The sequence below is a fragment of the Patagioenas fasciata genome, chromosome 3, assembly GCF_037038585.1.
Source record: "Patagioenas fasciata isolate bPatFas1 chromosome 3, bPatFas1.hap1, whole genome shotgun sequence".
Taxonomy (NCBI): domain Eukaryota; kingdom Metazoa; phylum Chordata; class Aves; order Columbiformes; family Columbidae; genus Patagioenas; species Patagioenas fasciata.
In genome coordinates, this window is record NC_092522.1 from 97,780,201 (window position 1) to 97,793,792 (window position 13,592).

Genomic DNA, 13,592 nt, shown 5'->3' on the forward strand with positions numbered 1-13,592 from the left:
GACCCTAGTTCTTGGCATATGCAGAGGTTCCTTTTTCCTTAAGTTTTCATGAGTTCTAGTACCTCTTACTTGTTTTGACAAAGTATGTGTGTGTCTTAAAAAACTTCTTCAAGGGTTTCCATTTTCTGAGGTCAGAGTACCTCATTTTCCATTTCCCACTGACATACCTTCTTCTTGACTTCCATAGAAATACAAAGAAATATCTGCATTCCAGTTTCGTTTTCCAGATTCTTGCAATGAAAAATAAAAATGATTGGCTGGAATCTCAGACAGTTGAAGCATTTTCTCTGATTTTGATTACCTGACTTGAATTATTGGTCTTATAATATAAAGTATTCTATTTTCTAGATAGTGTATTTATCCTGCATCCAACCTAATAGCTGTTCAGCTCTCAGGTCATACATTCTTTGGAAAACTCTTAATACAGTATTTCTGAGGTGTTTACAACAGTTTTATTACAGCAGTAATTGAGCACTTCACCTTCTTTAAAACATTTTTCTTCGCACTTTCTGGAGAGATAGTGTGGTGTTAGTGGAGAACCATGCATTTGTTTGCTTTCCAGTTATCTGTGTCTGAGACCTTCATGGACTGTGTCACAGCTCCCTCCTTGTCCCTTCATGCACCCAGAGAGAGAGAGGGAGGAAGGGAGGATCAGGATGCAGTGGTATGAGTTTAGTTCTTACCCTGACACTGAGCTGGGACAGCTCCAAGAACTTGAGATAATTTTTACCTGATTACTAGCAGTCATTTTACTCACTTTTTTTGTTGGTTCCCAGTAACATGTGGTACTTGCAGTCCCATTCCCCTTGTTACCCCCAAAATAGAATTTTACCTGACTTGTAAGTTGTCACTCTTTTAGTGACCAATAGATTTTCTTCTGGTTAGGTTTCTGCTAAGACTAAAAAAAAAAAAAAAAAAACACCAACAACTCTTCCTGGCTGTTGAACACAGACTCAAAAAGTAGTGGAGGACTGCACATTTTGCAGAACTCTGATACTTTATTTAACATTAATTATAGCTTTGCTTTACATTTTTACTTAGTCTTCCTCAGGATCTGGTCCACTTTCTATAGCATCAGTTTCTTTCCCTTATTTTTGCTCTTTGGTTCTGTGTCTCTTTGGTAATTAAATTCCTTTTCAAATAATGTTAATGTTTGCTATGATTGTCCATATTAATTTCCTTATTTAGTTTTACATGAGTGTAAAATACAATATTTAATACATTTGTGAAATCAATATCTCTTCAGTGTCTTGTGAATGAATACTACGTGCATATACAGATTATCCAGAATTTTGTAATTTATCATTTTTCTGTGCATGCATAAGCTCTTCTGTAGTTCTGTCAGATGAACATTATATCTTTCATGAGTTCATAGGCTCCCTTTGTTCTTCCTTCATCCCTGTGCTTTGCCTCTTCTCTCTTTCGTTTTCCTTTCTAACAACTTCAAAAGAGAAGCTGCTGTTGTCAGCTGTGCTCCTTTTCATAGTAGTACAACTCCTGTTTCTGCTGCTGCTTTTTTGAAGCTGTGCTACCATCAAACACCTGAGAAGTGAACTGTCAGCAGAAAGTTGTCTTGAGGCAAGTGCACTCACTAGGTACAAGAACTACAGAATTATAAAAAAGGGCTAACATTCCTGAGATTGTTGTATTCTGTTAAAAAACTGATGATAGCAATAGGTCCGTATTTAAGGTTGCAATAAGTTTCACGCACTCATAAAGCAAAAATTCTCTAGTCATCATCAAAAGAATTTTTCAAAATATGAAGAAAATCACAGTGATCTGCTTGTTGCAGGTGTATTTTACTAGAAAATAATTACACATTTTGTAGTTGGTTTTGTTTGTTTTTTAAATTAGTCCACTTTCAAGTCATTCATTTTACGAGCACACATGATTTTACCAGGTTGTGATGAGGTTACATCTGTTTCTCTGGCAGATAATCAGTAAACATTTAATTACAGTGAGAATTCTCAGAGAAGATGCTTTTGATGTGGAAATGGATTTGAATCAGAATTATTTGAATGCCTAGAATATTTAAGTCGGAATCTTAAGGGAAAATGTATAAGGATTAAAACTTGTATCTATCTTTACCTAATACACCAGCCAGTGAGGATCAAAAAGAGTTCTGAACCTTCTCCACTTGTTCATATTCATGTGTCTTAAGATAAAGAAAAGTACTTATGTGTTATTATAATACATTTAGCAGTTAATGCAAGTACACACACACACACACACACATATATATATATTTTTAAGAAAAATAAAATCTGTGCATACAGAAAACAAGCCTACTTACAGGCAAACTGATAGGCAGAATACGAGAATCATTAACTGTGCTGAATGTGTCACTTTGCTAAATCTTGCCATAATGTTGTTGAAATGCATTTTCCTATTTAACGCCTTTATAAGCAAGGGTTTTAACCCTTTAAATGGTTGGTTGAGAATAACAGGTACTAAAGACTAAGTGTTGTTTGTAGAGGCTACTGAAAATAAATTGTTAAAAACATGAGGAAAGAAACAGGATGTGATTTATAGAAAATTACTACATATGTTTGAGGCAAATAATCAATCCAAGAAGAACTGGTTTGCACATCGTTTTTAATAGATTGTAAACCATCTCTGTTTTAACAGAAACATAGAATAGTTTTAGTTGGAAGGGATCTGTAAAGCTCATTTAGTCTAAATTCCCTATAATGAGCAGGGACATCTTCACCTACATCAGGTTGCTCGGACCCCCATCTAGCCTGACCTTAATACAAAGGCAAATATACTTACCTTCTTAATGATGTTTTCCCTAATTATTTCAGTATTTCTTACATTTAAGAAGGATACAAATGTTAACAGTTGATGGACTAAAAATGTCTGGACTTTTTTTAGTTATCTTACCTTTAAATTATTGGCAGAATGTGAGGAGACTTTTCTTTAAATATGTAATGAAAGGAAAGTTTGAAAATATACACATTTATTACATTTGTGCCAATAAAGATTAGCCATCATTTGAGAAATATTTCTTCATTGAGTACAGTGTCCATTCTTAGGATGTTTTATTCTATTTCTTATTGATTTTACTTTTTTGCATGATTTAATTTCATCAACATGTCAAAGCAAGTTGTGGTATTTAGCCACAAAGCAAAATAAATTACAAACAGTCATAAAAAACTGATACAGTTATAAAGTTTTACTTTGTCATTTTCAATTTTAACAGAGTCAGCATAATGCTGTTCACAATCCCTTCAAGGACAGATTGTTTAACTTCTACTATATATGGAAGTCTATAACTTCTGACAATTGGATTTCAGATATCACAGCCCAAGTTTATAGCATTCCTTAAGGACACTAGCTCCTTTTTCATAAGTTGTGCACTTGAATTATTCTCCTGTGCTCTCAGAAGCTCTGTTCCCCAGATCTACCCGTATTCTACTTACCCTCCTAAAACTGAAGATAGGCTTATTCAGTCATAGTCTATTTGTGTGTTGTTTCAGCTGGCATTCTCCAGGAGAGGAATGCACAGTATCCTTCCTCTGTGTCCACATATGTTTTTGCCTAATAAATCTTCTTCCCATATCCCAGCTGGAATTTAAAACTATATAAACAGCTATTTGAGCCTAGCGACCACTTCCCTGCCATCACACTGGCATGTAGCCTTCAGGCCTTCAGTTTCCTGTGAAAGAATGATTGCTGAGATCTCATTTCTTTGACCTGATCTCCTCACACAATCTCTGCTAAGGTCAAGGTAAATGACTTCCAATATCCAACAACTTTTTTACTCATATGGTTTCTGACCTCTGTCTTCTCCCAGAACCAATGTAACCCTCCCACCATCCACCCACGAATATAACCCTCCTCCACTATCCCAGATCAGCTGCCAAGCCCAGCTTGGCACTCTTTGAAGTGATGCCTGAAGTTTCTTGATAGCCCATGCGTTAATGTGACTGACAAGTTTGGTTTCTTGCCATTATTTCTGTTGCTCTTTGTCACCTGTGTGTTTTGCTTATTGCCTTCACCTTTTCCCTATCATTTTTACAGTGTCCTAGATCAGATAATCTTACTGAAATCAGCATTTTCACACTCTGCATGACCATACCAGTTAGTGTAACCCACTGGGTTTGGTTCTTGTTACTATCTCCATTCATTGGTCAGGTTTGTGCTTCAGCACATTTTGGTTTCCCTGTTTTCCTTGTTGTCCCATTTGACAAGGTTGTTGATCAGATAGCCATGAGGAAGCAAATATTCTCTCCTCCCACATTTCCTCAGAAAAAGTTTATTTGTATGGTGTACGTGTTGTGCATTTTTTCTCGACTCACCTACAGACAATGGATAGGAGATGTGCTTCAGGCAGGCTGGAGAATTGGACACAGAGATAATTCTGGAACTCAAGGTTACAGGTTTCCTAAATATTATGATTTTGGAAGTTAAGAACATAGTAATCTTATGTTGAAATACTGCTGAACAAATATATGCAGTAAATTCAATTTCATGACCTAGCTATTGAGTCTTTTTTACTTAAGAATAATAAAATACATTGGAAAAAAAACAGGCAAACATTGTAACAGTTTGTCTTAAAGGTAATAAAAATCCTAAACAGGAACTGTGGCTTACCTTCTATGAGAAGTAAAGGCAGTTCAATTCAAAGGGCAAATTATAATAATTAAAAAATATCCATGAAAAGGTATCAGTTATTTTTTTAGTAGATGAGCCATATGCCATTCATCATTTAAACAGAAATATTTTATTGTCACATTTACATTACACTACTTAGTGGAAGTTAAAAGAAAATTTTTATTCTTAGTTTGAACTGCAATATGTCTGATGCTTTGTAGATAGCAATTATTCTTCTCATCAGGGCTGAAATGTATCATTAATTGGGAAAGGTGAATTTTTCATAATCTTTACAGAGATTATAAGAAAGAGATGTTCTCTTATAATTTTTGTTTTGTGTAAGATGATTGAAAAGCTGAAAGAAATAGTAAATAATGATATTATAGTATTTTTGTTTGGTTGTTTTTTGGTTTTTTTTTTCCATCGTCACCTCTGTCACCTTAATGATACTGCTGGATATAGAGAAAATCGTAGAATCGCAGAATCATGGAATAGTTTGGGTTGGAATGGACTTTCAAAGGTCATCTAGTCCAATCCCCCTGCCATGACCAGGGACATCTTCAACTAGATCAGGTTGCTCAGAGCCCCATCCAGCCTGACCTTGAATGTTTCCAGAGATGGGGCATCTACCACCTCCCTAGGCAACCTGTGCCAGTGTTTCACCACCCTCACTGTAAAGAAATTTCTTCCTCATGTCTAACCTGAATCTCCTCTCTTCTAGTTTATTCATCTTGACTTAATGCGAAGATCTCCATAGGTTTTATGAAACTACAGTTGTAGAAAAGTAAATTTTGTCTTCTGCTTATTTTCTTTTATTTTGACCTGTAATCAGCTGTTGATACAGAGTGTCATTTTATTCTCACAGTCACTCAAGCAGAGTCCTGTATATGGACAGAAGACTCCCCAGTGTCACATAGGCATTATGACTATTGATGGCATTCCAGCAGTGTGGAATAGTTTTGGAAGGTCCTACACTTTCAGAAGTCTGACTGTCTCCCATTTTTTTTCAAAGCTAGCGAAAAGAATTTTGGAGAACAGTTTCTTCACTTGTATCTTGTGGAGGGAAGACCAACAGTTCGATTCAGCTGTGGAAAATCTCAGAACATTCTAACTGTTTCTGTCAACGAATCGATTAACAAGGGTATACTCATCCCTATCACAATAAGGTAAGAACTTACCGCTGTCTTACGCTCAAGTTTGAGTCATGTATATTGACCAATAAAGTGCAACCTCATTTTTTGAACAATAAAAAGCTTTTTTGACAAGATAGTGTCCTTAACTGAAAATAAATTTACCTTACACTGATTAGTTCAATCCTTTGGAGAATTTATGAATTGTTCAAACTCCAGGTATTTTTACAGATAAACATGGAACCAGTTTGAGAATTGCAACCATTTAAACCTAACATTGGAGGTTACAAATGGGTAGCTCATAATTTATGCTTATTAATTTATGGAATCAATAAACTAGATTTGTCATTAAAATTATAGCACTAAATATAGGACTAATTTATTGCTTAATTTTAAGATGAAAAATTAGAAATGGGCATGCTAATAACATCTTGCAGTACAGTAAGCTGTCATATCTACATATGCAACTGTACTGTCAGCAGCATACAATGGTGGCTGATCAGTACTGTGATTTTTTTCATCCAGTACGCACAATAATTCACAGAATAGTTAACTTATAATTTTGGAAAAGGTATTGATATTATGCCTTGGTAATGAATTAACTCTTTTCCACTCCTGGAATTCATATGTGCAAGTTAGGAAAAAGGTAAGAACGAAATACAGATATTGCATTAAATTTCTGTTAGTAACGTTAAAATAGCAGTGAAGTATTTAATGTTTACTTTAATAATATTTTAGGAATCATTCTGACACCCTTATAAAATTTTAAGTTACCATGATTAATATTTTTTTTTTTTTGCATAGTTAAATAATGAGAGCTAATTCCTGCACGTGAACTGTAAGCTTTGTGATGTGAGGGAACTTATTGCACAAGCTATTAAATAAAAGGTAGTTTTAGTTATGACCATTTTTGTTGTTAGAGAATGGAATATGAAGGAGACTGCAAAAGTTTGCCTGACACAGGCATGTGAGAGTTCTCAAAATTACCTTCTTACTACCAGAAAAGGCATATAAAAGCACAATCTGAAGATTTTTGTATTTGTCTTCTGAACTGTTTCTGTATGCTGCAAATGTTAAGAAATTCTAAAATGCTGCTCATAGCAGGAGGCTTGAGGGTTTCAGTACATAGAGTAGATTGGTATGAGGAGAAGACACTGCGTAGGCTTTTTTTCGTTTAGTTTTTATGCTCACCCCATAGGCTTTACCATAGTTTTTTGAAAACAAAGTCATTGGAATATAAATATAAAACCTCTTTTCAGCATATAGAAGGTTAAATAATCTACCATTTAAGGAACTGTTTCATTTGCATCTTATATTCTCAGCCACAGGTCTGTACTTTATTACTCTTGCACTCAATTTTAAAAAGTTTTTCCCCTTTATATGAATATTAATACCTTGTACTAATGAAGCAAAGTCATATACATTCAAATCTAATTACTTGTTTTCTAACAGTGTATTAATGTTTTAGATTTTTTTTGTACAAATTGTAAATGTATATAAAAGGTACAAATAAAATTCTGTCCCCTCCTCTCCCTATGAGCCTAACAGCCTATGACCTGTTATACCATTGTCTCTGCTTCATAAGATCAAGACATTAAAATGCAGCACAGATTTCAAAGTCTGATAATATCTTAACAACAAGTACAGCTAAATGGCATTGTCAAGATTGATTCTAGTTATAGAGTTCAAGTTCATACTGAAAAATTAATTTATTTTCCTCCTTTTTACCTTAAAATTAACACCTGTATATTTATGGCTTCATTCTCCATGTTGTTACGCTAAAAAGTAATGTCAGTTCAATTTACACATTACCTTTGTTTACTGGAATTTATGCTGCTATCTTCAAAACAGGAACATACTAAATAACTTGCGAGGTGTATTGTAGGCTGCAACTGGTGGGGATTTACATGCATCTGAGTTTATGGGCTTGGCCTTCAAAATGACTAGTGATTATTCTTGTGAGTCCTTGTAAAATGTAGAGAGAGCAGTATATCCTTCACCAAGCAGCAGTAAAATTGTAATCCTTCAGCAATCATCCTTAACCTCTGCCAAAGAAAAAAGAAAACTTGACAAGGCGTTTGTGGCCCCCCCAAGATCTTGTGCCATAGGCTGTAAAATATTAATCCGTGACAAAACTGTTCATTTGTGTCCTCGTAGAGGCTTTTGAAGACAGATAACTCTATCTGTATGTTTTACCTGCAAAATTAATGAAGTTTTTCTCTCTGTAATGTAGGAAAAGAGATGAAGACTGAAATAAATAAATATTTTTGTTACTGTTTGAAAACACTCAAATGGGGAGACAATATTTCTGTTAAGTTTGACTTTGAATAAGGCTATAAGATCATATTTGTCAGATATTCCAGTTCTGGATGTAACTATGGCTCCAGTGGATAAAAAGTATAATTTAACACAACCAATGATATCTGTAGAAGCAGATACTAATCTTCTCAAACTTTTTCTTTCTAAATCTGCCATATACAGGAAGTGAAGATATCCCCATAGTTACTACTTGTCTATATGATTAGTGTCCTTAGATACAGCTATTTCTTTCAAGCCTGATGAAGATTAAATGAGTTTTAAATGTTCAGTCATTGCCTTTACAGCCCTAGTGAAACGACAGCTTCATAGAAAAAAAAAAAAAATAGAATTCTGATGGCTTACTTTCTTACCTTGCCTAAAGAAACCTGTTTCAATCCAGTTTTATTCTTTATCTCCATTTCTGTTTATTTTAGAATGATGTGATTGCTAGTTTTGAAAATGTGTATTTCTTTGGGTTTAATCTTTTTGTGATTTCATAATTGAGATTGTATTGATCTTTTCAGTTAAAGCTGTGAGCACATACTTGAGATGTAGTTTGGATTGCTTTTATGGATTTGTTCTTTAAAATTATTCAAAGAACATTAGTTCAAACACATTTCATTCTGTGTGTGGGTTCTGAAATGCACTTGCCTGATGCAAAATTGGCTATATGTTATTTGTGGTTAAAGTGATGTGACTGTCACTGAGGCCGGATGGTTTTTCTTCAATTCAGTGGCTGAAAGAAAGTAACTTTAACAAGCTGAGATAATAATTTCACCAGGATTTTGATTTTTTTTCTAGGTAGTGAGATGGATTTTAAATACATATTTTGGACAATATATATATTTTTTTTTTCCCCAGTATTCATGACTGGAAATAGTGAGCCAACAGACCTTAGTAAGAAATCAAACTTTCCACTGGAAGAAAGTCCATAGTCAGGGTGAGAAGAGAAACACCCCTTTACCCACCTTACCCACCCTCGCATGTGCCTCTGTCCAACAGGCACGAGGGTCTGGGTGTAGAATGCAGTGATTTGAGGAATGGGGGAAAAATAGGTTTACTCAATGTTAAGTATTTAAAATTTCATTTCAGTAGGAATACTGATTTTTTTTTTTTTTTTTTTTTTTTTTTAGGTGTCTTTATACTTTCTTCTCTAAATGATAATTTTTTTTAATTACATGTCCTTAAGAAGTTTAGATTGTCCATTCTAGACAGTGATGGGAGACACCAGTTTCTTTTCTGTTTGGAAGATCTTTGACAACCATTAATTGAAATCTTGCCTGTATAGGATAGTGTCACTCCTTTGCACCTTATTTACCTGCAGAATTACCAGAGTTTTGCTGCAGAATTTAATGAATATACTACCCATCCCCACATAGCTTTATCATTGTATTGCGCACATTAATATTTCATGTATCTTCTAAGTGAATATATTGAATGTAATTGTTTCCAGTTTTCTGTCATGCTTTAATTAGTGATATGGATTTAAGTGTTTCCTTGTGGCTGAGAAGAGAACATGTAGCTGTCCATAAAAACATTTATTTGTTAAATAAATTATTCCATTAATATTGTTTTGCCAGCTCTAGCCTAGATCATGCAGTTGTGCAGAAGCTGCTGAAGTTTATTATTTCATCTTCATGCTTAAAGAGCGGATAACTCATTCTCAACTGTGAAAGTCCTAAACATGTTTTTGTAAATCCACTTGGAGATTTTGGCAAGATGTTATACGCTGACTGCATGCCCATGTTTTTACCTACACTTCCTCCGTTTCCACAGAAGAGGCAGCTGTTTGAACTGATCTTACAAAGTTTTTTTTGCATGTGCATTCTGCAAATGTGTTTTTAAAAAGAATATGTACATCACCATCTGTGCAATCTCTTGACTCATTTTGAGTCATGGGGTTGTCATCATTCCAGAGATATGTATGTTTTCACATTAGGGCATACTTTTAAGTCAGCATTTTACTAGTATTTACAGATGATGGGTGTTCTGCATAGTGTGCAAGTATTACTGAAAATTACATTAAATCAGTAGAACAATGAATTAATAATTCTCTGATGCTTTGCTATTGTTTCCGGCATTACCAAATTACCTAGGAATACAGGAATTTTTTGATTGACAAATTGGAACAACTGAGCAGCTGTTTGTAAATGTTAGTGGCTTTGTATCTGAACAGGTATATAGTGTAGCCTATATTTGTGATGTGTGGAAAACATTTTGCTGTCTTCAAATACTCCTAAGCTTCCAACATAATCAATTATGTGATGAAAGCAAAATGGAAAGGTGTTTTGATAGATAACTTGAGCCAGTTTGATGCAATATTGCCATCATCATCCCTCAGAGAGATTTAAGAATTGTTATTCTATCCTATGAATTTATAAATTGTTAAAGAAAACACATTTAGATGTGGCTTTGAAATGGAATATCTTACATACTGTATATTTATTTTTGAATTTTAAGTCAGCACATGTGTTAGTCATACTCGTATGGATGTTGTGTTGTATAAAACTGGAAATGCTGTAGAACATTGAGTAGACTTAAAAAATTTTGAATTACAGTTGATTTCACTTTTGGAAGAACTGTATATACAACTATACATATTTACATTTACTGCATTTTCTATAGAAATCACAAATCATGATAACTCACTGTAAGTCTTAATGGGATGAAATATAAAAATGGCTTTCATAGAAGTTATTTTCCCCTGAAATTATCTGCAGTTGATTACAACTTAGCAGGCCTTGTAAAAACAGTAATGGACTCAGTTCAGTTTGTAATGTATATTTATTTCATAAAATCATCACCACATTTGCCACTATGAGGCAGGAAGGTTTGTACAATGTATGCCCATATAACATTTGTCCTCTGAAGAACTTAATCTCAGGTCCATCAATCCATCTGTTACAGTTCTACGTAGATAAATCACTACATCTGTTATTTAGTGTCAAAAACAGTCCCATAATAAATGTATTACATCAAAGTAATGCATATAAATTATTGTATATACAATTAAAATTGACCACTTGATGGAGCATTAAAGGCAACTAGTTGAATTATTCTGTGTGGCCTGCTAGCTGAAATGACTCAAATAAGAGAATGGATTCTCATAAAGAGCATAGAACTGATTAGTTTTTAGTTTCGTTTCTATTTCAGATTTTGTGAACAGAACATTAATTTAGAAACATATGTCGTTTTCTGAAACAATTTTTTTTGCTTTCATTCAGCCACAGTATTCAGTATTTCATCAGTAATCTGTCAAAGCCAGCAAACCAACTGCTGTGGCAATTCAAGCTCATTAGCTACTGACTTGAAGAGCAGATGTTTGAATTTCTATACCCTTCATGCTCTGGCTTAGACTAGGTCATCTTAAATTAACTGACCTTACAGGAATATCTCAAGAACACAGAAACACAGAATCACATCAGTGTTTAGGTTGGAAGGAACTTCTTGAGGTCATCTTGTCCAAGACTTCTTCTCAATAAGGGTCACATAGAGCATGTATCAGAGTTAGAATATCTGAAAGAGTCTCCAGTGCCTTACTCATCTTTGTGGCTTTTTGCTAAAGTCACTCCTGTAAGTCCATAACTGTCTTGTACTGAGGAGCCCAAAACTGGATACAACACTCCAGATGTGGTCTCACCAGTGCAGAAGAGAGAGGGAAAATTACCTTCTTGGACAGAAAGGACAATCTTGCCAGTAAAGACTGAGGTAAAGAAGGCACTGAATATCTCAGCCTTTTCCAGTCCTTTGTCAGCAGATTGACTTCCCTGTTCAGCAGTGAGCTCACATTTACCTGTTTCCCTTTTGCCGCTGATATTCTTGTAGAATCCTTTCTTGTTGCTCTGCATGTCATTTGCCATAGTCAAGTACAGGTCAGCCTCAGTTTTCCTAACCCTATCCCTGCAAGATCAGACAGCAACTCTATACTCTTCCTGAATCACCTGCCCATATTTTCATGCATTGTGCACTTCCGTTTTATGTCTGAGTTCAATTAGAAGCTCCTCGTTCACCCATGCAGGCCTCCTGCTGCATTTGCTTGGTTTCCTACTTGTTGGGACGGACCTTTCTTGAGCTTGTAGGAGGTGGTACTTGAATATCACCCGGATTTCCTTGACCACTCTTTTCTTCAGGGCCTGATCCCTGAAGAGACCAAAGTCTGTTTGCTGACATCCAGGGTTGCACTCCCACTTACTGCTTTGCTCCATCTTCCTAGGATCCTGGTTTCTACCATCTCATGATCACTGCAACTAAGGCTGCTTCTGACTTTCACACCTCCAGCCAGTTCTTCCTTGTTTCTGAGTATCAGGTCAGGCAGAGCGCCTGCACTTATTGGCTCCTTGATCACCTATGCCATGAGATTGTCAGTGCACTCTAGGAATCTCCCAGATGGCTTAAGTCATGCTTTATTGTCCTTACAGCAGATACCCAGGTGATTAATAACTCTGATTCTAGTCTGGAAATTCTGCATCACTGTCTTAATTGGGTCATTACCAGATTGATTGCTTTGTTCCATTGCAAAAGAACTGTAGATCCCATTGCATTTGGTGATTTTTGTCCCTTTAACATGGGCAAAGCCAAGTAGAATACACACACTAAATGGCATTTCTACTGTAAATGTTTGCAGACAACTGTCTTGTTACTTTCATGCAGTAAATACTGACTTAAGAATTCTCTTCTTTCACCTTCTTTTTTTAATGCAGTTATCCTCAACATAGATAATTCACTGAGCTTTTTATGGCAATTGTGCTAAGGGGAGGACAGAAGTGCCATGTGCTCTGGCCATGGTTTTGGTTTTTTTTTTCTTTTCACTTGAACAATGCTCACCATAGTATATAAAGTCATGATACTTTCATCTTCCCATTCATAATATGTCATTCAACTTTTATCTCAGATAAAATGGCTAAATCACTATAGCAGTGATATTTGCTGTGTTTTCTTATTTGCAAGCTAGGGAGCTGCAGCAAATGTCATTTGAGTATCTACAAGGATGTGTAGTCCAGAAGCTAAAACAACTGATTGAAAACAGTGCACTGAAGGAGTTTAATCAGTTCTGTTTTCTTTAGTGTCTTTCAAATTACATTCATATCAATATAAATTTTTAAATGCGAACTGTAGCAACAGTTCAGTAATACTGAGTAACATAGTGCAGCTTTATCACCTGCCTTTCCTGAAGTGGTAGGCATCCAGACCTCTTCTCATAGTTGTGCTGATAAGCACATCATACTTGAAAATAATAATGAAGATTGATATTCTCAGTTTTGTCCACTATTTTTATTATTTTTTTATCCTAAAATAAGTCAAGCATTTCAGTAATGTCCCTCATACCCTGAATTTCATTGCTGTCAACTATTGATTGTAAAGAAATATCAAATGGTTCAACACAGTGTATTTTCTCACTAGAATTGAAATGGTAGAGGAATAGGACTAATGAGGGATGCCTGTAAACTTTGTCATATCAATATTCACATGTTTGAACAAGATCAGATTTTTTTAATGACCATGTTAATCTCTAATGTATGTTCAGTATTTTATTACTACCCATATTACATATATGTTGGTAATTAGATA

The 13,592-nt window shown here is 35.0% G+C and overlaps 1 protein-coding gene across 1 annotated transcript in view; it reads left to right on the plus strand.

Moving 5' to 3' along the window:
* The window catches only part of EYS (eyes shut homolog), an 870,143-nt gene that overhangs the window by 717,571 nt on the left and 138,980 nt on the right, over nucleotides 1-13,592 (plus strand). The window contains exon 41 of the mRNA XM_065834576.2: nucleotides 5,609-5,762. Coding sequence (XP_065690648.2) covers nucleotides 5,609-5,762 — 154 coding nt within the window. The remainder of the gene's footprint in view (nucleotides 1-5,608; nucleotides 5,763-13,592) is intronic.